This window comes from Phacochoerus africanus, chromosome 2, assembly GCF_016906955.1.
Source record: "Phacochoerus africanus isolate WHEZ1 chromosome 2, ROS_Pafr_v1, whole genome shotgun sequence".
Classification (NCBI taxonomy): Eukaryota; Metazoa; Chordata; class Mammalia; order Artiodactyla; family Suidae; genus Phacochoerus; species Phacochoerus africanus.
The window spans coordinates 209210358-209232713 of NC_062545.1; the positions used below are offsets into that span (position 1 = coordinate 209210358).

Here is a 22356-nt window from a genome sequence, read left to right on the forward strand (position 1 = left end):
TAAGAATCATCTGGGGGTCTTGTTAAAATGCAGATTCTGAGTTAGCTGGTCTGGGAAAAGGCTAAGTTTCTTCTAATAAGCTCCCAGGTGAAGCCCAACCTCAGGGCCCTGGACCGCACTTGGAGTCGCAAAGGCTTACTGGGCTTAAAACAAAGGAGGTGCACAAAAAATGATTGCTGAATGATGATGCCTTGGTCTTATCTACTCAGTGTCTTGAATTTTCTTTAATACGTCTTTCTCTGCTTTTTCCTGCACACGATTTATGACTAACTGACAATTATTCCTTTGTGTTAACTTAGCTGTGCCCTTCCTTCCCTTTTTCATAGTCAACAGTGTTATCCAGAAACCAGTCACTTAGGGAGTACAGTACTAACATCCAGCTTCCTTCTACTGACATCTATTTTGTAGCAAGCAAGAATAACTTTTTAAAGAATTATCTTCAACTTTCTTGTTCAGCAGTAGTTAGTAGCTCCCTAGTATACATATCAAACGCAAATTCAGGATGGGAGGCTTCAACACTTTTCTGCAACCCCCCTCTCTCTTGCCAGTCAGTTTCTGTTTTGGCATCACTTGGAACCCTCTGCATGTTGCAAAGTATGCTTTAGTCTCCTTGAAAGACATTTTGTATTGGGAACATCTTCTTTCATTCTTTTTAAAGGCCTATGTATATCTCTTTCAAAAAATTCTCAATTTTTTGCTTATTTAATATTAAGCTTTTTTTGATTTCATCCCAGTTGAGTCCTTCATTTAAAGGAGTATGAACTATGTACTTTTTATATATTTTAATATTCTTATTCTTTTTTCATATTTTCATTGTGTTTTAAATTGGAATTATCTGTGCTTGTTGTTCATGGCTGTACTCCCAGCACTTAAGAATGCTTGACACACAGTAGGTACTTTAAAAAAAACATACTAAAATTATATTGGCTAAAGGATTAAAAAATTAGAAAATCCTTTAAGAGTATTTTAAAAGATAAAACATCTGAGGTTCAGTAGTACTTTTACACTGTACCACCTACCAGCTACTAATCTACTAGGGAAATAAAATTTAGATGCCGCTAAAATTAAGTCAGGGCCCAAACCCACATCCTATCTGAAAGGCTTATGCTTTCCTGTCATTGTTTTCTATCCTGCACGGTTTGCATTCGTTAAGATTGCATTTTTCCTAATAGTTCTTGGTGCTTTAAATTTAAAAGCAAAGAAATGGGGCTTTCTCAAATTACAATTTCAAGAAAAGGAGCCTGCAAGCCCCCTTCAGCGAGGCTTAAGAGGCCTACAACTGCACAGTGCAATCGCCTTCAGCTCTGATTTCATCTATGGGTTTTTGTACAGTTCTTTTTTGGATGGTGCAAACCGCGCAACTGCAGCACTGAAAACCTCCCCACCCTGGGAAACGATGGAAGAACATGTTAGCTTAGGCTGCCAGGTTCTCCCTAACACACAGCCAAGGGCTGGAGGCCCAGATACCCGCCCCCAAACCCTGTCCACAACAATCGTTTCCTCCCTCCCCGCCTTTTACATACAGTACACATACAAATACACACACGCAGAGCAGCCAGCAGGGGCGGGCCGGGCCCGACCATTCCACAAACCGCAGGGGGGAACCACAGCGGGCCGACCTGTTAGTGTCCACTCCTTTTCTTCTTTGGACCCGTATCTCTCTCTGTCTGACTGCAACTATTAGGCCAAAGCGAACTTGGGGATCTGGGGCCTCCTGAAGTTCCTCTCCGGAGCCACAGACCTTTGGCGGGTGCTGCGTTACTCCCCCTCGTCGGCGAGCAGTTGGTCCCGCCCCAGTGCTAGCGGGCGCCGAGCGGGAGCCGCGCGGGAGCAGCGCAGCGACGGCGGCGGCAGCGGCGGCGGCGGTTGCGATTCGGAGCCGTTGAGACGCCTCTGCGGCAGCTGGTGGCGCAGGTGGCTTGCGTGGACGCGGGCAGAGGCGGCCGGTCCGCCACCGCAGCCCCAGCGCCCGCGGCCCCGGCAGGTGAGCGGGCGGCGGGGACTCGCCCCGCCCCCCCCCTCGGTGGCCTCACTCCTGGCTGTAGCGGGGAAGTGGCCGCGGCCCGCCCGTGAGCCGAGGTTCGGCCCGGGGCTGCTACTATCGGGGAAACAGGCTAGGGGAGAGGTCGTGTGTGGATAGGAAGAGAACGTTCGCCTTGCTTTTGCCATCTTTTTCTCCTCCTCCCCCTCCCTCTTGGGGCTTAAGCTTGGGGGAAAAAAGCCAGAGGAAAGATGGGGCTGGAGAGAGAAGAATTGGGCTGAGAAGCATCTCTGCCTCAGGTGGAGGCGTCTTTTCGGTCGTCGAGCGGTGGACCTGGCGGAGCCTGGAGGGGTAGCTCTCGGGCTGCGGAGGCCGAGTACTCGCGGGGGAGGAGCAGGAGGCGGCTCTCCCCTCACTCTCCCACCCCCACCCCTGCCCCTCCACGGTCCTCCCCTCCCCCGTTCCTCCCCATACAGCCCCTCCCTTCGGGTTTCTGAGCTTTAACCGCCCTCGGTGCTCTCCCTCGCAGGAGCGTCGGGACACCCCGAGGCATCCTCTCCCTCCCGCCGCCCAGGGGAGCCTCGGCTCCCCTCCGCCCTCCCGCATCCCCTCGGCGTCCGCACCACCGCTCCTCCTCCCTGGGCTTCGGACCCCCGGCCTCGCCCCCGAAACATGACTCGTGATTTCAAACCTGGGGATCTCATCTTCGCCAAGATGAAAGGTTATCCTCATTGGCCAGCTCGAGTAAGTGATTTTTAGCTTTCTCATTTAGCGATGCTGCCTTTTTCAGAGGCCTACTTCCTATCCTTTTCTCTGAATTTTTTTTTTCTCGTTTCTTTTTCTCTCCCTCGAGTTCTTTAGTCTCATTTATAAGCTCACCTTTTTAGGTTTTTTTTTGCCCACTAATCTCCCATGTAATTTAAAAATCCTGGTGTTTTTACATAACTAGGTATTTTTCTGTGGTTTGTTTTTGACAGGCTTTGGCAGGTTTCTTTAATAGAGATATTTAAAGGTGATGCAATTAATGTTCCACTGTAGGTGAAAATAATCAAGTATAGATTTGACGTTTAAAAATTAATGAAACATTGACCTTTTCCTAATTTTGAGTAAAATGCAAAATACCAGTGGGATCTATGCAAACTATTTAGGTGTCAAAGAGTTGTATGTGATTAAATTGAATTCATAGGTACTTTTTTCCTGTTCTATAGTAGATCAGGCCTTTTGGATTGACTTGTTTAATATGATAGAGGATTGGATGTTCTTGAAAGTTTTATGATAAGATAGCATCAAGGATGGTTTATAAAACTTATTTTTGTGTTTTTACTGGAAAAGTTTGCCTTATGACCTTGAAGAAGTTGTTTGATTACTTTGATTGTTTCCCATAGGCAAAAGAAGTAAACCCAGATTCCTGTAGTACATGTAGTACGGAGAGGTGATTAAGGAGCCAGGATTTTTTGTTCAGAAATTTAAGACTAAAATATCTAAGCACCATTTTCAGAAAAAGATCTTTTAGTTTATGGTAGAACTCAGGTTCTAAGATAGTGATAGAGCCTAAAAAATGTTGAGTTCAATTAGATTAGTAACCCCAAGATCCTCCTTAAATATAAACATGTGGTAGTCTAAAGTTGGTAATTTCCATTAATTTGCTCTTCAAGGAGTGTATTTCTTGAGGATAATTCAATTCTATAGTTTTAATTATGTCAGCTGGGAGGAAGAATAGCCAGTGGTTACAAAGAATCATGGAATGAGTTGCTGAGTGTTATCCAGGTATAAAATATTTTTTGTTCCTTAGTTTTTCCCATCCAACTCTGTATAGACTCAGGTTAACAGGTTTCCCTCCTCAACCTGGAAAGATTTCTTTTTCCCCTAATTTATTAAGTCTACCTTTTCATTGGAGTCTTACTGGAAAAAGCCTTAATCATAATTCTTGCCTGTGTATTTGATGCTTTATTTCATTGCAGTAACCCTTTATTTTAACTCTCCCTTGCATTCTTTGGCTTCCAAATAGATTGTAAGGCTCTCGAGGGCAATAGCTATAAACGGAATTTCTTTATTACCCCCTCATCCTTAGTACATAAATGATGCACTTAAAAACACCATTTTAGGTTTAAATAGAGTATAGGGAAACTGAGTAGGTTTAAGGTCCCTCCAAGCATTTTTTTTTTTGTGATTTTAGCATCATTTATTTTGAGGTGTTATAAAATATGAGGTTGTAAGGTTGTAAGATAATCTGTATTCAGATTTTTATACAACTGCACTTAAAAGCCAAATGAAAATTTTCAAAAAATTACCTACTCTTCTAAATCATCTTCCCCGTATGCTTCAGTCTGTTAGGTGACCAAGGATTAGTGCTAAAAAAAGCAAAATAAAGTAGCCTTAGGAAGGCCAGCGTACTTTCTTTATTGAATAAGTTCTATAGTTAACAGCTTAATTTGAATTGAAATGGAAAATTTTAGTCTCTTTCCTTTTCCCCTTTTTCTCTTGAGAAGCAGTTGAATTTGTTTTTGATATTGTCTATGTCTAAGAATTACAGACCTTTTGTATTTTCTTTTTAGTCTTATAGATTCCAAGTCTTTGCTTTATAGAGTTGAGAGTACGTTTTTAAGATCTCAGCTCTGAAGGTGACAGCCATCGTTCCAATTTTGATATTAACATTTTCTGTCTGCATCACAAAGTTCATTGTTTTTTAAGTCTTGCACATTTGTGTAATCCTGTGCCAGTAATAATCATTTTTAGAGTTGACTTAAAAAAATTTGCCTAGTATTTATTAAACTCAGGTGCTAGACATTTGCACAAACTTTTAAAGCTGTTTGCTGGCAAAAAGAAGCATATGAGCTGAGTTGACAGAAAATATCCCTCATCTTAAGACCTCTAAGGATTGTCACAATTTGCAACTTGTCATAAAGTTGAAAACACCCTGTAGGTGAGGAAATTAAGTTCTGTAGAGTGTTGGATGCTAATGATTCTTACTGATATCTGAAGTCTTCGGATTGGTAACCAGTCAGGTCACCCTCAATAACACATAGAGAGCACAGTAGGTCCTTTAATGGTCTGTTCCCTTAACAAAGTCAGCTGATTTTTAAAAATTAGTTTCATCGAAATTATGATAGTTATGAAATGGAAATTTATTATGAAGCTTAAATAAATATGTTAAATTCTGGCTAAATACCACTACTTCATGGTGTTAACTTTGATAAGAGAAAGTGACAAGTATTATGGATGTTTTAGACATAACCTGGTAGTTTCTTCCTTACTTAATTAGAAGTATTAAAGAGAAATGAAAAAGAGGAGTTCCCGTGGTGGTGCAGCAGAAATGAATCTGACTAGGAACCATGAGGTTGTGGGTTCCATCCCTGGCCTTGCTCAGTGGGTTAGGGATCCGGCGTTGCTGTGAGCTGTGATGTAGGTCTCAGACATGGCTTAGATCCCGAGTTGCTGTGGCTGTGGCGTAGGTTGGTGGCTACAGCTCTCCGGTTGGACCCCTAGCGTGGGAACCTCCATATGCTGCAGGAGTGGCCCTGGAAAAGGCAAAAAGACAAAAAAAAAAAAAAAGAAAGAAAGAAATGAAAAAGATAACCTCATTTGCTTCAGCCTTGTAGGTATAAGATCTTTTCAGAATGTGTCTCAGACTTTGAGAAGTACTGCTTTAAGTTTAATGTGTACTTATACATTATGCTGATGTTTGTATAGATTTCTTGCAGAAATAACATTTAAACAGGTTAAAACTCCCTTATCTGAAATGCTTACAATCAGATTTGTTCAAAAATCCAGAATTTGGGGATTTTAGAAAGGTAGCGATGGAACATACGCCAAACGTGTTGCTCTTGGTAGGGTCTGGGATGGCCCATGGTAATCTAGCACAATATTTCTGCAAAGAAGCATCAGTAGAAACAATAGGTAGGTAAGAGAAATGATGGGATAGCTTACCTCAATCCAAGTTTTGCCACCAAATGAATTTTGAGAAATACATTGGTTTTCAGAGCTGCTTGGGTGTTAGAACTGGAGATGAGGGCTTGTGGACCTGTAGAACTGCTCTACTTTAGAGCAGATCCCTCTTGGTGTCTTGTTTTCAGTTTATTCTGGTGTGTTTGGGTTGATGTAAACAATTTTAATTTTTCTGATCTTTCTTTTAGGTAGATGAAGTTCCTGATGGAGCTGTAAAACCACCCACAAACAAACTACCCATTTTCTTTTTTGGAACTCATGAGACGTAAGTCCTTTTGGCTGAAAAGGCAAATCAGAGTTAATTTAGCAGGTTCATTGGGCATAAAATGAAAAACTAGAGATTAATTCAGAGAGAAAATAATAAAGAGGAAATGTTAAAACCGTCTTTGAACTTTAGAAAAAAGTTTTCAAGTTTCTCTTTTAAATTTATTTTTTCTGGTAGAAAAATTGGACACTGTAGGCCTAACTTTTAATGGAATGGATGATTCCTTAATCATAAGAAGAAAATAAATATATATGGATCCTCTCAGCAATGAGAAGAATAACTGATGGATGAAAGTATGTGAGAAAAGTTTTAACAAGGCATTCAGTATTCATATTTAGGATAATTAGTGCTTTTCATAATGACAACCTGGCACCCTATTTTCGGCTTTATGATTTTAACCACACAAATGGTATATTAGAGAAAAGATGAGAAGAAATCTAGATAGTGCCGTCTGTGCGTGTATGTATGTATGTATGTCTGTGTATATATGTATGTATGTATGTGCATGGTGCTGAGAGCTAGTAGTACTGCTCTGCTGCTCCTGGAAGATTTGTGGGCAGAGAACTGATTTGGTGAAACAAATTTTTCAAAAATTGGAATTGAGTATTGAACTGCTGCTCTAGGTGCAGAGGATTACTCCAAAGGCTATCTTATTATTTTTAAAAAATAATACGCTTTTTGCCTGTATTTCAGTAGCCTTTAGAAGTAGTATGTCATTTTGCCGATTTTGAGAAGTATAGAATGTGTGATAATTTTGGTAAAGTGGACTTGTTTACCTGGGATCAGGTGAAACATTGAGCTGGTGATATTCTAATTAGAAGTATGTATTCCTTAGAGTGACTGTAATAGCAACAGTTGGTTTAATGTTGCTTAGCTACTGTATGAACTTCCAGGTAATTTTTTAAAATGGCTTTATTGGTAGGTAATTTACATCTTAAAGTTCATCTCTTTAGAGTGTATAATTCAGTGGATTTTCTTTTTTCTTTTTTTTTTTTATATAATTCAGTGGATTTTAGTGTTATTTACTTCTGTTCCCATCAGCAGTCATTCTTCATTCTTTTCTCCCCAGTAAACTAGATATCCAATAGTTACTGTCTGTCTAGATTTGCCAGTTCTGGATGTGTTAATGTAACATACAATGACACGTAATTATTTGCTTTAAAATACAGTTTTGAGTCTACATTTGGGTTGGTTTTCACTGTAATTACTTTGAGTTGGGTTCAAATATATTAAAAACAAAAAATTAATTTTGTAAAAAAAATGATGAGTTTCTGATTTTCTGGGATAATCTACCATTTAAATTTAAAACTCTGCTATAAATTCAATAGAGAAAGGTGTCTTTTAATGAAAAATTGTATACTCTCTATTGGAATAGGGGTTTTAAAGTGTGATACCAGGTCAGGCTGCGGCATACATGGGAACATCACATGGGACGTTGAGGCATGCAGGTTCTTGGACCCCACCTCAGACCTACTGAATCAGAAACTGAGGTATGGGGGGCAGCAGTCTCTTTTAACTAGCTTCCAGTTGATTCTGCTGCATATGAAGTTTGGGAACACGGTAGCAGAGTAATGTGAATAGACGTTCCCTAGAATTTTTGTGTCCTTATAGTATTATAGAACAACCTTGTTGATTCTTACATTAAATTTAGATGAATGAGTATTCCTTTCCCAACATTTGCAAGTGAGGATTTTTAGGAGTCGTGTTGTGGCTCAGCAAGTTAAGGACCTGATGTTGATGTTGTCTCTCTGAGGATGTGGGTTCAATCCCTGGCTTTGCTCAATGGGTTGAGGAGCTGGTGTTGCCATAAGCTGTGGTGAAAGTTGCAGATGCGGCTTGGATCCAGTGTTGCCCCGGCTGTGATGTAGGCCTCAGCTGCAACTCCAGTTCAACCCCTGGCTTCGGAATGTCCATATGCAGAGGGCGTGACCGTAAAAAGAAAAAAAAAACAAAAGTAATTACAAGGATTTTTAGGTTGTAAATATCTGTGAATTATAAACCAAAACAAACTATACCAAATAACTAAGTTTTCATAAGCATTGTTTTGTTAATAAATGGTATAAAGCGCTTAATGAAGACAGTGAATTACTAATCAAAAATTAGAATATACTCAGGGAATGTAATTCTAAAATTAAGCTAATGATAATAAATTTTCATTTCAAAGTGTACTCGTAATTTTTGTGCCATGGCGTTCTCATAAGTACGCCATTATCTTTGGGAAGGTAGTGTTGGTGTTGCTATTGGTCTGGTGGCTTAACTTTTTTGGTACTTAAGGTTAATTTTTAGAAACTAGATCTCAATGGTTATTTGCATTCCCCCCCCCCCCCAGAAGTTGAGAGAGGATGATTATTTGTACTTTTCTATTTGGGATTTGCATAAATGGGAGTTTATTCTGATATCCTTTAGTTAGGGAGGTGGAAAGAAAGAACATAGAAAAAGAAATGGCAGTTTGAAAATTGGAAGTACTGATTCATAACTAATTTGTAGATTAAGATTTCTTTATTGTTGAGAGCAGAGTGCTTTTGTAATTGCATTCTTTTCCTGACCTACAAACATCTGATTTTTCTTAATGTTTTCTGCCTTTCACAGTAAATTCATACAGCAAAGTTCTGAACATTGGATAGCAATGAGCCTTTGCATATACCAAATGTCACACTCTACTAGGTAGATATATTCAGGAGTTCCCGCTGTGGCACAGGGGATTAAGGATCTGACTGCAGCGGCTCAGTTTGTTGGGGAGATAGAGGTTCTGTCCCTTGCTTGTGCAGTAGCAGTGGGTTAAAGGATCTGGTGTTGCCACAGCTGTGGTGTAGGTCTCAGCTGCCTTACAAACAAACCAACCAACCAAAAACCTGATATATTCAAAACAGATTCTTAGTAAATGTGTGTGACAAGAATGTAGTGCTTTGCTGGAGCCAAAAATTATGTGTTATCCTGGATTTCATATTACACTTTACCCCTTCCTCCCACATCTTGTCATTCAGCAAGTCTTGTTCTTTTTCTTTAAAGTGCATTCTGATCTTTTTTTTTTTTTTTTTCTCCATCTCCTCTACTACCACTCAAGTTTATGCCGCAGTTACTCTTAGAGATAGTGTCCTGGAGTTGCCATTGTGGCTGAGTAGTAGTGAACCTCTTTAGTATCCATGAGGATGCAGGTTCTATCCCTGGCCTCACTCAGTGGGTTAAGGATCTGGTGTTGCTGTGAGCTGTGTTGTAGGTCAAAGATGCAACTTGGATCCCGTGTTGCTGTGGCGGTGGTGTAAGCTGGCAGCTGTAGCTCCGATTCGACTCCTATCCTGGGAACTTCCATATGCCACAGGTGCGGTCCTAAAAAGAAAGTGTGTCCTAATCCTGCCTTGGTCTCAGTTTTCACTCTTGATGTAGAATCAAAGTGATCTTTATATTCTAGACAGATCATGTCATTTCTTGGGTCCAGAACTCTTCAGTGGCTCCCTTATTAACATTACCAACCAACAAACTTCCCAGTTTTTCCTACAAATGCTATTTATTTGTAAGTCCCTATATGAACTAGTCTGCTTAGATCTCCAACCTCAACACATTTTTTCAATGTTACAGATATTTTTCACCTTTTGTCACGTCCTTCTTGATTTCTCTTATTGGGAAAAGTGTATCTTCAGATTTTTAGTCATTTAGATCTCAAATCTTGCTTTTTAATGCTTTTTTTCTCCATTGCAGTGATGATAGAAATTTTTTCTTTAACCCCAAGTCAGGAGCTTGGAGAGCAGAGACCTTGTCTGTCTTGCTTGTCATCTTAAATGCCTGGTACATAGTAGCTGTTAAATAAAATGTTTGGTGTTTGAAAGCTCTATGACCTAGATAAAAATCATTTGTTGATTATGCATTTGCTGTCTATTAGCTAGCATTTATATAAGGTGTAAGACAACTGCATCAGAAGACTCTGAATTCTGCCACTTACCTGCTATATATGACCTTAGGCAGGTTACGTAGCCTTGTGTCCTACTTTCATTACTTGTAAAATGAAAATAATAAAATATCTCAGGATTTGAGGTGAAGATAAGTTGTTACATAAAAGGTGCTTAAAACAATGCTTGGCATGTATTAAACACCAAATATCAGCTGTTAATAAAGGTAATACTGCATATTATTTTCCCAGTTATATTCCAGCACTTGTGTTTATTGTTTGCAGTTCACTTTGAGTTTTGCTGGCTGATTACCACTGCTAATTGAAGGAATACTCAACCCAGGTGTATTTATTTCTCTGAAATCTAGTAAATTTAAAATGGTGTTTTTACTACTTTTATCTCCTGATGCTCAGTTCTAGAAAATTTAAAAAATATCTGTAACAGTCTATTTCAAAACCTGCCTAATTGCAGTTTTAGGAGTGAAGGGGAATGGAGAGGTAATACTGTTGATTGGTTTTTTTTGTATAACCTGGCCACAAGAAGGGAATAAAAAAAACGGATCATAGAATAGTATTTTATTTTCTTCTATACTCCTTCTGAATAATTTCCTTTTTAAAATTTTTTGTTATTTTTTTAATAGTTATTTCCCCAATACAATTTTTTTTCTACTGTACAACATGGTGACCCAGTTCCACATACATGTACACATTCTGTTTTTGCACATTATCATGCTCCATCATAAGTGACTAGACATAGTTCCCAGAGCTTCATAGCAGAATCTCATTGCTAATCCATTCTGTATAATTTCCGTACTGCAGATATGGCTGTGTGTGTTGGTATGGGACTTGTATAGTTTCTCATGAACCTTATACCATAAAATGGGAGGAACTGTATGTTCATCTCTGTATGGTCAGGTTCATGGTGCATAGTAGATATATCCTCATTTGTCTGTTGAATCATTTTCTATTATAAAATATTGTATGCTTTAATAAAATATAATTATAAAACAGTATGTTTCATATTTTGTAATTTAATAATAATAGAGAAGTGAAGCAGCAAGTTAGAATTAGTGTTTTAAAAGATAGAAGTTTCTGTATTATTTGGCAAGAGATAAATGAGTTTTGAGCTTCATGTTTTCAGCTCCGATAAGCTTTCCATCCCATTTTTTTTTGCTTTTTTTTTTTGGTATGTGATTTCTGGTTTTCTTTAGGTTCTAAGTATGTGATGATTGAGTTTTTGTGAAGCATATATGTATATGTTCTTATGGGTATATACATTGTTTCCAAAAAGGTAACCGGAGAGAGAACTGCTTTTCTGTGTGCTTAAATTTCTCTGAAAATTGGGATATACAGAGACACACTTAATGGCCTTTAGGCATATGCCATGTGAGAAACACACTAGTAAGATTTGTTTCAGAATTTTAAAGATTAGTAATGTAGTTAATTTGCTTTTTTTTTTTTTAAAGGACCTTTTTCCATCAGCTTTGATACTTGTGGGCTTTGGCATTGGAATTTGAAATCTGTCTTGATATGTATAGGGATATGACATCAATATTTTATTAGGAGACGGTTCAAAGACTGTATTACAGTGGTTAAAAGAAACCCTGAAACCTTTTTAAGGGAATGTTGTAGAGTGGAGGCTCTGCTGTTTAATAGATAGGTAACCTTGCCAGAGTCAGTTGCTCTTTCTGGCCTTCGGTGTTTTAATCTTTAAAAGGGGGATTTTGGTGATCCCTAAGCTTTCTTTCAGATCTGGAATTTGGTGGGTAATTTGTTTTGAAAAATTACCCACCAAAAATTTAAAAAACAAATTGTAAAAATTAAAAAAAGTCAACAGGGGTTCCCGTCGTGGCGCAGTGGAAACGAATCCAACTAGGAACCATGAGGTTGCGGGTTAGATCCCTGGCCTTGCTCAGTGGGTTAATGATCTGGTGTTGCCCTGAGCTGTGGTATAGGTCACAGACGTGGGTCGGATCTGGCGTGGCTGTGGCTGTGGTGTAGGCCAGCACCTGTTGCTCCAGTTTGACCCCTAGCCTGGGCACCTCCATGTGCCACAGGTGCGACCCTAAAAAGCAAAAAAAAAAAAAAAAAAATAGAATCCTCCTTGGGAGGATTCTTTCTGTGTGTATGGGTTTTCTTATTTTTATTTATTTATTTATTTATTTATTTAATTTAATAAACAAGTGGCCGCACCTGCGGCATATGGAAGTTCCCAGGCTAGGGGTCGAGCCACAGCCACTGTAGAAGCAACGCCAAGTAGTTATGTTGTGAGCCACACGGGAAGTCCGGGTTTTCTTATTTTTAAAAACTGATATGGGAGTTCCCGTCGTGGCGCAGTGGTTAACGAATCTGACTAGGAACCATGAGGTTGTGGGTTTGGTCCCTGCCCTTGCTCAGTGGATTGATGATCTGGCGTTGCCGTGAGCTGTGGTGTAGGTTGCAGATGTGGCTCGGATCCCGCGTTGCTGTGGCTCTGGCGTAGGCCGGTGGCTACAGCTCCGATTCGACCCCTAGCCTGGGAACCTCCATATGCCACGGGAGCGGCCCAAAGAAATAGCAAAAAGACAAAAAATTAAAAAAAAAAAAAACCTGATGTAATTGATGCATATTGTGTAAGTGTAAGGTATGTTGATTTTAATATGTTTATTGCAGTTGTGATTACACACCACCATAGCATTAGCTAACACTTCCATTAGGTCCCATGAGTCCTTTCTTTTTTGTGGTGAACACATGGGAGGGTTTTTTCAGTCTCAATAAAGAACCACCTAGTTGTAGGCATAACAGTTCTACTTAGAATTATTAGGAAAGTATGTGAAAAGATTGAGCAATACATAATTTATTATAGCTCACTTTATTTTTATAATTTATTTTTTTGGTCTGTTTTAGGGCCACGCCATGGCGTATGGAAGTTCCCAGGCTAGGGGTTGAATCAGAGCTGTGGCTATCAGCCTACATCACAGCCACAGCAACTTGGAATCCGAGCCAAGCATCTGCGACCTACACAACTCACAGCAAAGCTGGGTTCTTAACCCACTGAGCGAGGCCAGGGATTGAACCCATGTCCTCATGGGTCCCTGTTTGGGTTTGTTACTGCTGATCTATGATGGGAACTCCCTATAGCTGCATTTTATAATAGAAAATTTGGTATAGAAAGTGATCTCACAATAGACTAATTTTGGGATAGGTCTTCAGTGAAATAGTACATAGCTGTTATGTAATTGTTGACAGGAAAAGATGTTCCTTACATTACAATTTTAGAACATCTTAATAATCCCAAAAAGAAATCCTGTACCTGTTAGCAGGTACTTCCCATTTGTCCTTTTTCCCTCCCATCTTGCTATAGGGAACCACTAATCAGTTTGCCTGTCCTGGGCATTTCATGTAAATTGACCGATACAATATGCAGTCTTTAATGACTGGCATTTTTTAACTTAGCATAATATTTTCAAGATTATTTATAGTGTGTAACATGTGGTAGTAATTTGTATTTATTGCAGAATAGTACATTGTATTGATATATATTTATCTGTCAGTTGATATTTGAATTGTTTCTACTTTGAGCTATTATAAATAATGCTACAACGAACAATTTGTGTTTTGTGTGTCATGTTCTCCTTTCTGTAGGAGTGAAATTCCTGGGTCACATTAACTTGATGCTTAATCTTTTGAGGAATCTCCAGACTTCAAATTAGCTGTGTATCATTTTATATTTCTATCAGCAAAGCGTGATGATTGTAATTTCTCCATATCTTTGCCAAGGCTTGTTATTATCATCTTTTTTTTTATTATAACTCTTCTGTTGGGTGTGAAGATAGCATCTTAACTTGGTTCTCATTTACATTTCACTGATAGCTAATGATACTGAGCATCTTTTCATGTGTGAATTTTTTTTTTAACCATCTGTGTATAACATGAAGGTCTTCTCTCAGTTGGAAAGGCATAGTTATTTAATTTGGGGTATATTTATAAAGATACAAGTTTAGGTATGACTTATAATATGAATATAACGAATAGTAAAATAATACAGAGTAGTTCTTGAAAACCTGAATCTGGGGAAGGAGCAGGGAGAGAATTTTTTTAAAACCTATTCTGCAGAATTAAGAATAAAGGTTAACCAAGTGTAATAAAATTTAAATGTAAAACACAATGGTAAAAGACCAAATATAAATTACTACATTATATGAATAGAATTCTATTAAGACTTAGATTGGATTAATCTTACTAATCTACCTTTATCTTATTTTGTGAGACAAGGCTCAAAAAAAGTATGACTAAGTAAGACTAATGTCACAAAGAAAGCAAGAATGGATTTGTTCCTATCTGATAAAAGTAGAATTTAAAGTCAAAGCATGAAGAGGAGAGGAAAGAAGGTACAGGCAATCTTTATCTTTGCATAGGTCTATCTAGTATGTATGAATTTTGGTTACCATGGTTTAGTTAAAATAGCACCAATGCCCCAACAAAATGTTTCAAATTGCACTTTCTCTGGAATATTAACTGTAATTGTATAAACTACTAAATTTATTGCTACCTCTTCAGTCCACAACTCTAGATATAAATAGCAGATCAGATGCATAGCATGTCACTTTGTTTAAAACTGCATCAGCGGCACGTGGAAGTTGCCAGGCTAGAGGTGGAATTGGAGCTGCAGCTGCCAGCGTACACCACAGCCACAGCAGTGCTGGGTCTGAGCACCATCTGTGACCTACACTGCAGCTGTGGCAATGCTAGAACCTTATCCTACTGAACGAGGATAGCGATCTGACCGGAGTCCTCACGGACACTATGTCGGGTTCTTAACCCACTGGGCCACAGCGGGAACTCCATGTGTCACTTTTTTCAAAGTTTCTTGGTAACTGGTCAGTGTACATCTGTTTCTCACTTCAGGCATAGATAGCGCTGTGGTAGCCTCCATGTCTTTCGATTATATACCCACCCAGGTTGAGTTTAATGAAAAAACAAAATGGAGAATTGACCAACAAAGAAGCTAATAAGGCTAGAATTAAAACTTGCATGTAAATAGAGTTGTAGAATAAATAGACTTGTGAATAATAACCTCATGAATTTAGAAGTGCTAAATATGGGGAGACTAGATATGCAGGCAGAGCAACTAGGGAGGGCAAGCTTTTCAATATGAGGGAGGTGTTTGTAATAAAAAGGATGAAGATGTCTCATAGGAAGTCATGCCAACTAATAACATTAAAGATACTTCACAACATTCAAAGTGCAAAATAAAATGTTAGAAGCTCATCAGATTTAGAAAGGAATATGACACATTGCCGTAGGCATAGAAAATATGCATTGATAAGCTTTTTACAAAGAGTGAAATAGTTTAATCTCAGTGTTTCTAATGTTTTAAATTACAGTGTAACTAATAAATAAGTTTTAGTTTTTAGTGTTTTAAAATGTCTTCGCACACTTAGAGTGTTTTGACAGGTTTTTTTTTGTTTTTTTTTCCTTTATTTTTTAATCTTATTTTTTTTTTGTCTTTTTTAGGGCTGCACTAGTGGCGTATGGAAGTTCCCAGGCTAGGGGTCTAATCGGAGCTGTAGCTGCCAGCCTACGCCAGAGCCACAGCAATGCAGGGTCCAAGCCGAGTCTGTGACCTACACCACAGCTCAGGGCAACGCCAGATCCTTAACCCAGTGAGCAAGGCCAGGGAACGAACCCTCAACCTCATCGTTCCTAGTTGGATTTGTTTCTGCTGCACCACAATGGGAACTCCTGTTTTGACAGTTTTTGAAGGTTATGGAACAGTTATAACTTTTCCTGTTGTTCAATAAAATTGCCTTGCTGTGGTCATTTGTATGGTCTCTTTGACATACAAAGTGAGGACTATGTTTTGGGAAAAGAATAATCGTGTAAATTTACCTCTCAAGCCTTTATAAACTAAATAACATCATGGTAGAATCAGTTTTCTCTTTTGAATAGCTTTTTAGCTTAGAGTCATGTCTAAAAATGCCTCACATTTGAGGTTTTTAAGACATTTTTTCTGTAATTTTATTAAGTATTTAATATTTAAGGCCCTTCCACCTCTTGAAGTTCTTGATGCCAGCACTTTCAAATCCCCTTTGGGGATTTTGAACTATACATAGGGGTCCTATCTCACTTTTTACATCCCTGCTTAATATCAAATTTTCTGTCTTTCTAGCTTCCGAATGTGTTGATAATGTCTCTTGTTTCCTTTAGCCTTAGGAGTTGTAGGGTTTTAGGAAGAGAGAATTGCTTTGTTCTAACTAGAAGTATATTTAATTTTTTTGGCCACCCTGCAGCATATGGAGTTACTGGGCCAGGACCAAATCTGAGGCACCCTTGCCACCTATGCCGAAGCTGCAGCAACACCTGATCCTTTAACCCATTGTGCCAGGCTGGGGATTGAACCTGCATCCTGTCACTACAGAGACGCCGCACATCTCTTTGGGCAACAGTGGAAACTCTGTTGCCCAAAGTATATTATATTTATTTATTAATTATTATTATTAAAGTATAGTTGATTTGCAGTGTTTCTTCAAGTATATTTTATTTTTGATGGAGTTTTAGCTCAAGTCATTTACTTAGAATTTGAACGAGGGATTGATTTACCGTTTTAACTAAATGTTAATTTTTCTTATTTTAGGTTACAAGTATGAATGAATGAAGCCTAGTAAAGGTCTAAAATTTCTGGATCAAATAAGATGATAATGATTTAAGTGTGTCTTAACTGATGTGCATTTACTTAGAGTTTTCATAAATTGCAACTAATAAAGCTGACTTTTATATGCATAGATTATATATATATATAGAGAGAGTCTTTTTAGGGCCACACCTGCGGCATATGGAGGTTCCCAGGCTAGGGGTCAAATCAGAGCTGTTGCTGCCGGCCTATGCCAGATTCACAGCAACATAAGATTTGAGCCGCGTCTGTGACCTATACCACAGCTCACGGAAACGCCACATTCTTAACCTACTGAGCGAGGCCAGGGATCAAACCCGCAACTCATGGCTCCTAGTCGGATTCGTTTCCACTGTGTCATGATAGGTACTCCCTGCATTGATTATATTTAAATAGAGCCCTGAGTCTCCTTTTTGTTAAAATTTTATCTTAAAGCTTTTAAAATACTCTAACTGGAATTTTGACTTTACTCATTAGGTCCCTAATTCCTAAAGAATTTCAGCAGATAGAGAATTTATGGTAGATATTTAATTGATATTTAACTTAATGTGGTAGTAAATAATTTTAAATTATAGCACATTTTAGAAATGAGTATTAATTTTCCTCTTGCTTTGGAGAATACGTGTATATCAATCATTATTGCAAAAAACTTAACACATCCTGTGCATCTGCCTTTATAGGAATGACAGACTTATCTAGAACTGACATAGGGAAATACATAAGGGGGCTTTTCTGAGGATGATAAATATGTATGTATATTTACATACACACACAAAAGTAGTTGATTGTCATCATTTGTGGGTTCCATATTAATGAATTTGCCTGCTTACTAAAATCCCAAATCAATACTTGAGATGCCTCTGTGGTCATGTTTGTGTGCAAAATGGCAAAAAATTTGAGTAACTTGATGTACACATCCCTAACTGAGGTTGAACCAAGGCCATGTTTTGCTTTGGTTCATCTCTCATGTTGTAAACAAGTGTTTGTGGTTTTTGTAGTGCCATGGTTTTTGTGTTTTTGTGCTTTAAGAAAAAGCACAAAACTGTCTATAATCAGCACCCAAATGTAGTGCTGAAGTGCCATTTAGTGTTCCTAAGTGCAAGAAGGCTCTGCTGTGCCTTATGGAGAAATATTTGTTACATAAGCTGTTGGCTGTGAGTTCAGTGTTAATGAATTAGCAGTATATATTAAATAAGGTGTCTTTAAAGACAAACGCACATAAAGTAATGCATTGATTGACAAAAAGGTTGTGACCAGAGGAACCTACCCTGTATTTCCTCTGGAGCAGTAGTACAGTATTCCCTAATTTAGTGTTCCTGGTGACTTAAAATATAATTACCATGAATACAAGAATTGACTGTAATGTAATGGCACAGTGGATTAAGAATCCTACTGCGGGTGGCTCGTGTCACTGTGGAGGCACGTGGTCAATCCCCTGCCCGGTGCACTGGGTTAAAGGGTCCAGCGGTATAGGTCGCAGCTGCAGCTCAGATTTAATCCTTGGCCCAGAACTTCCAGATACAGTGGCTGTGGCCATCCAAAAAAAGGTGTTATATATATGTATGCATTTATATATATAAATGAAGAAACCAGTTATAACATCTATCTGAGTCCCTCACCGAATAAAGTAAAATTCTTAACACTCATTTTATTATAAAAATCTGTGTGTGTATATATATATAAATATTTTAAAAATATCGACAATGCTTTATAAGCTATATAATATTCCAAATTACTTTGCAGTAAAACTTATATTGCTGTGCATTTAAAAGCATTGATTAATACAGTCATGTCATCTCTTTTTTATGCATTCTTTAATTGTGGTAAGATAAACATAGAGTTCACCATTTTAACCATTTTTAAGTGTAAAGTTTAGTGGGATTCACACTGTTGTGCAACTTGTGTGTTTTAAAAAGAGAATTATGGATCTAGGAATTGACTGAATTTAGTAAGAGTGTTTAATTTACGATTTTTACTGCATTTTAGGTTGAGAATTTTTGATAATTGCATCATAAAGTGGTGCTATTTAATAACTTATATTTGAGATTGCTTTGCACTCACATTTCCCCTTCCCCCTCTCCTTTTTTAGTGCTTTTTTAGGCCCAAAGGATATATTTCCTTACTCAGAAAATAAGGAAAAGTACGGCAAACCAAATAAACGAAAAGGCTTTAATGAAGGTTTATGGGAGATAGATAACAATCCGAAAGTGAAATTTTCAAGTCAACAGGTGCGTCATATTACATAAAACTTAGTTTAGTTTTATTTATTCAGTTTTGGGGAGTAATCACTAGTAGAGCTATAGGAAAATAATTTAAAAGCCTTATGAATTTCAGATTGAATCACTCCCATTTGTGAGGTTGAGATAACTTGTTGAACTAGATAACTTGTGAAATATTGCCTGCATGGTCAAAGATATCTCAGAAACCTGGGAAACAATTATTGAAATCTTGATTGAGAGTTTAATGTATCATTGAATTTAAAACCGTATGTACTCTTAAATCTAGGTTTTACAGCTTGAAGAGTTTTTTTCCTTAATCTTTGAATTTCTAAATCCATAAAATTTATTAGAATAAGAACTTCACATGGATTAAATTAAATCTGTGACAAAAGTACTTATAGCACTATGCAAATTATACTTGTTTTGGTGTGTAGAAGAGCAACCTTTAAACCTCCTTTCTGTTCTGTTTTTTGTGTGTCCAGAGCTTTTGTTCATTTATATTAGGCTTCAGTTAGTAAAAACTATTAAGAGTATGAGTAAATCTAAAGGAGATAGCAATACTGAAAATTCTGCAACTTTCTACATTTAAACCCATATATATATATATATTTTTTTTTTTTTGTCTTTTTTTGCCCTTTTTTGGGCCACTCCAGCGGCACATGGAGGTTCCTAGGCTAGGGGTCGAATCGGAGCTGTAGCCGCGGGCCTACGCCAGAGCCACAGCAATGCAAGATCCGAGCCGCGTCTGCAACCCACACCACAGCTCACGGCAACGCCGGATCGTCAACCCACTGAGCAAGGGCAGGGATCGAACCCGCAACCTCATGGTTCCTAGTCGGATTTGTTAACCACTGCGCCATGACGGGAACTCCCAACCCATGTTTTTTTTTTTATTTCTTTGTATGTATTGTGCTTTTTCTCATGTTTGAGAACTTTTCAGTTGCTCTTCTGTCTGGAACATTTAAGTCTTATTGATGTTCCAAGACTGCATTAGATGGTAAGTGCCTTCATTATATACCCAAAAGTTATTTGTTACAGTATTCAGTCATATCATAGTTGCTTTTGTGCTTGTCTTTACTGCCACAGGCTATATAGTTCTATAACAGAGAAGTCATATGACCTGTGTGCCTGGGATTTTTTATGTGTGGGAAGACTAGGTATTTAGTAAATGTTTGTTATGCAAATGTAAGAATGGATAAGTGATTTCCCATCCTTATCGCCTTGACTATGTAATGAGAGTCTAAAGAGACTGAGTTGACTGTTTCCTGAAAATAGTATTTTGTAACTTATTTTAAGATTATGCATCCTTGGTTGTGCCTTCAAGGTCTTTTTATCCTCCAGATTGCCTAGTGTAGTTACTGTACCTCTCTTCCTCCCTATCTACTTAATCTCCAGGTAGTTTCCATGTTACATACTTCGGATTTTCCATTTCACAATGAAATTTTTGGTAGATTGTGTGCATGAAACTCAACAATTATCTGTTCTTAACAAAAGTGTGAATGATTATGCTGGTGTGGTGTACTCTGTATTTCTGGCACAGACATCCCCAGTGGCACATTCCTGTGGTTTGGTGCAAGCATTGATGCCCAAACTTACACAGAAGAAACAACGATTAAAAATTGGCCATCATGATTTGTAACATTTCTATAGTGCTATAAGTAATTTTGGGCACATTTTTACATTTTTTTATTATACTTTTATAATTTATGAGTTAGCAGCATTTATGTTAAGCGAGGAAATGGGTTCATAGTGTAAAAGACCTGCCAAAAGAAATTGCTAGAAAGGTGCTTAGTTTGGATTATAGTGCTATCTTCCTGTAGATTTGTGCTTTACTCTGACCTCTCAGTGTGTACTGTGTTGCCCTTGGTATTCATCTTTTTGGTTGGTATGAAAATCTAGGGATGCTAAGTTACTTAAGTATCTTTCTCATCTAGGGGTACTTCTAAAATTTAATGATGATTACTGGACTCCCACACAGTACTTGTTAAATCAGAATTGAGGTTTGGGTCTCAGGAAGCCAAGTTTTAAAATAAACTAAGTTTGAGATAAAGATCAATCACAATCCTTAAATAAAGCTGTGATACATATCCTTTGCTAAGGCTGTTGGTCTTAGAGTACATAGATAAACTTCTTTCTCCAGAATATTTCAGTAGTTGGAAACAGTATAGGTCTGTGCTGTTCTAAATCAACTTACATTGCATCTTGTTGGGTGTTTGTTGGTTAGAACATCAGAATGGTATTCTTTGTAACTATACTTTTCATTTCTGCTTCACTTTTGTCCACTGAGCTTGTATGTATCATTTGCAGGAATACAGTCCCTTATATGACTTTACTAAAGAAAATGACAGCATTTAAAACTATTTAAAAATTGTATGTATTAAAAGGTTATGTGCAACAGAAATGAGGGTACTTCTCTAGCTTTCTTATAAACAGGCTTTGGTTTTTTTCATGGGTGCAGAATTTTAAAGTTGGGGTAAAATCTTATTTTGTGAAACTGATAAAACTTGATTGTTCATAGGCATCTGCTAAACAATCAAATGCATCATCTGATGTTGAAGTTGAAGAAAAAGAAACTAGTGTTTCAAAGGAAGATACTGACCATGAAGAAAAAGCCAGCAATGAGGTATGTTTAATTTTCTCTTGCACTCTAAACCCATTTTGTTGCAAGGAAGAAATTGTAAAATGAGTTGATAGTGGTAAGATAGAAAGTAATCTTTGAGGAGTTCCCGTCGTGGCGCAGTGGTTAACGAATCTGACTAGGAACCATGAGGTTGCAGGTTCGGTCCCTGCCCTTGCTCAGTGGGTTAACGATCTGGCGTTGCCGTGAGCTGTGGTGTAGGTTGCAGATGCGGCTCAGATCCTGCGTTGCTGTGGCTCTGGCGTAGGCTGGTGGCTGCGGCTCCGTTTGGACCCCTAGCCTGGGAACCTCCATGTGCCTCGGGAGCGGCCCAAGAAATAGCAAAAAAAAAAAAAAAGAAAGTAACCTTTGAAGTAGTTGAGTAATGGGAGCTGTTGTCACCCAGTGGGTTAAGGATCCAGCATTGTCGTTCTGCAGCAGCTTGGTTCCATCCCTGGCCCAGGAACTTCTCTATGCCTTGGACATGGCCAAAAAAGAAAAAAAGTAGTTGAGTAATGAATGAGAAAATATTAAAGGCTTATTTCCACATGAAAATATTCAACATAGTATTATAAAATAGTTTGTATCTTTAAGATACTCGGATTTTTTATTCGAAGTTATTTTGCTGTGCAAAATATGAGGTACAACTAGGAGAATGGCTTACTGTTTGCTAGGGACATTTTTAAAGTGAAGTATTGTTGGATAGGTGTATTGGAAAAGACATTAAACTGAATCTTTATTAATTTCTATTTTTTATTTTTGGCTGTGCCCATGGCATGTGGAAGTTCCCAGGC

General features: G+C 38.2%; 1 protein-coding gene across 3 annotated transcripts in view; it reads left to right on the forward strand.

Annotated features, from left to right (window-relative positions):
* The first annotated feature begins 1548 nt into the window (after positions 1–1548).
* PSIP1 (PC4 and SRSF1 interacting protein 1) overlaps positions 1549–22356 on the forward strand; it is a 42710-nt gene continuing 21902 nt past the window's right edge. The window contains exons 1-5 of one of the 3 annotated variants that reach the window (XM_047767622.1): positions 1549–1984; positions 2511–2725; positions 6115–6191; positions 18816–18954; positions 21464–21568. In XM_047767622.1, the coding sequence (XP_047623578.1) occupies positions 2654–2725; positions 6115–6191; positions 18816–18954; positions 21464–21568 (393 nt within the window). In that variant the 5' untranslated portion in view covers positions 1549–1984; positions 2511–2653. The remainder of the gene's footprint in view (positions 1985–2510; positions 2726–6114; positions 6192–18815; positions 18955–21463; positions 21569–22356) is intronic. The other 2 variants (XM_047767624.1, XM_047767623.1) reach the window with 2 other exon arrangements.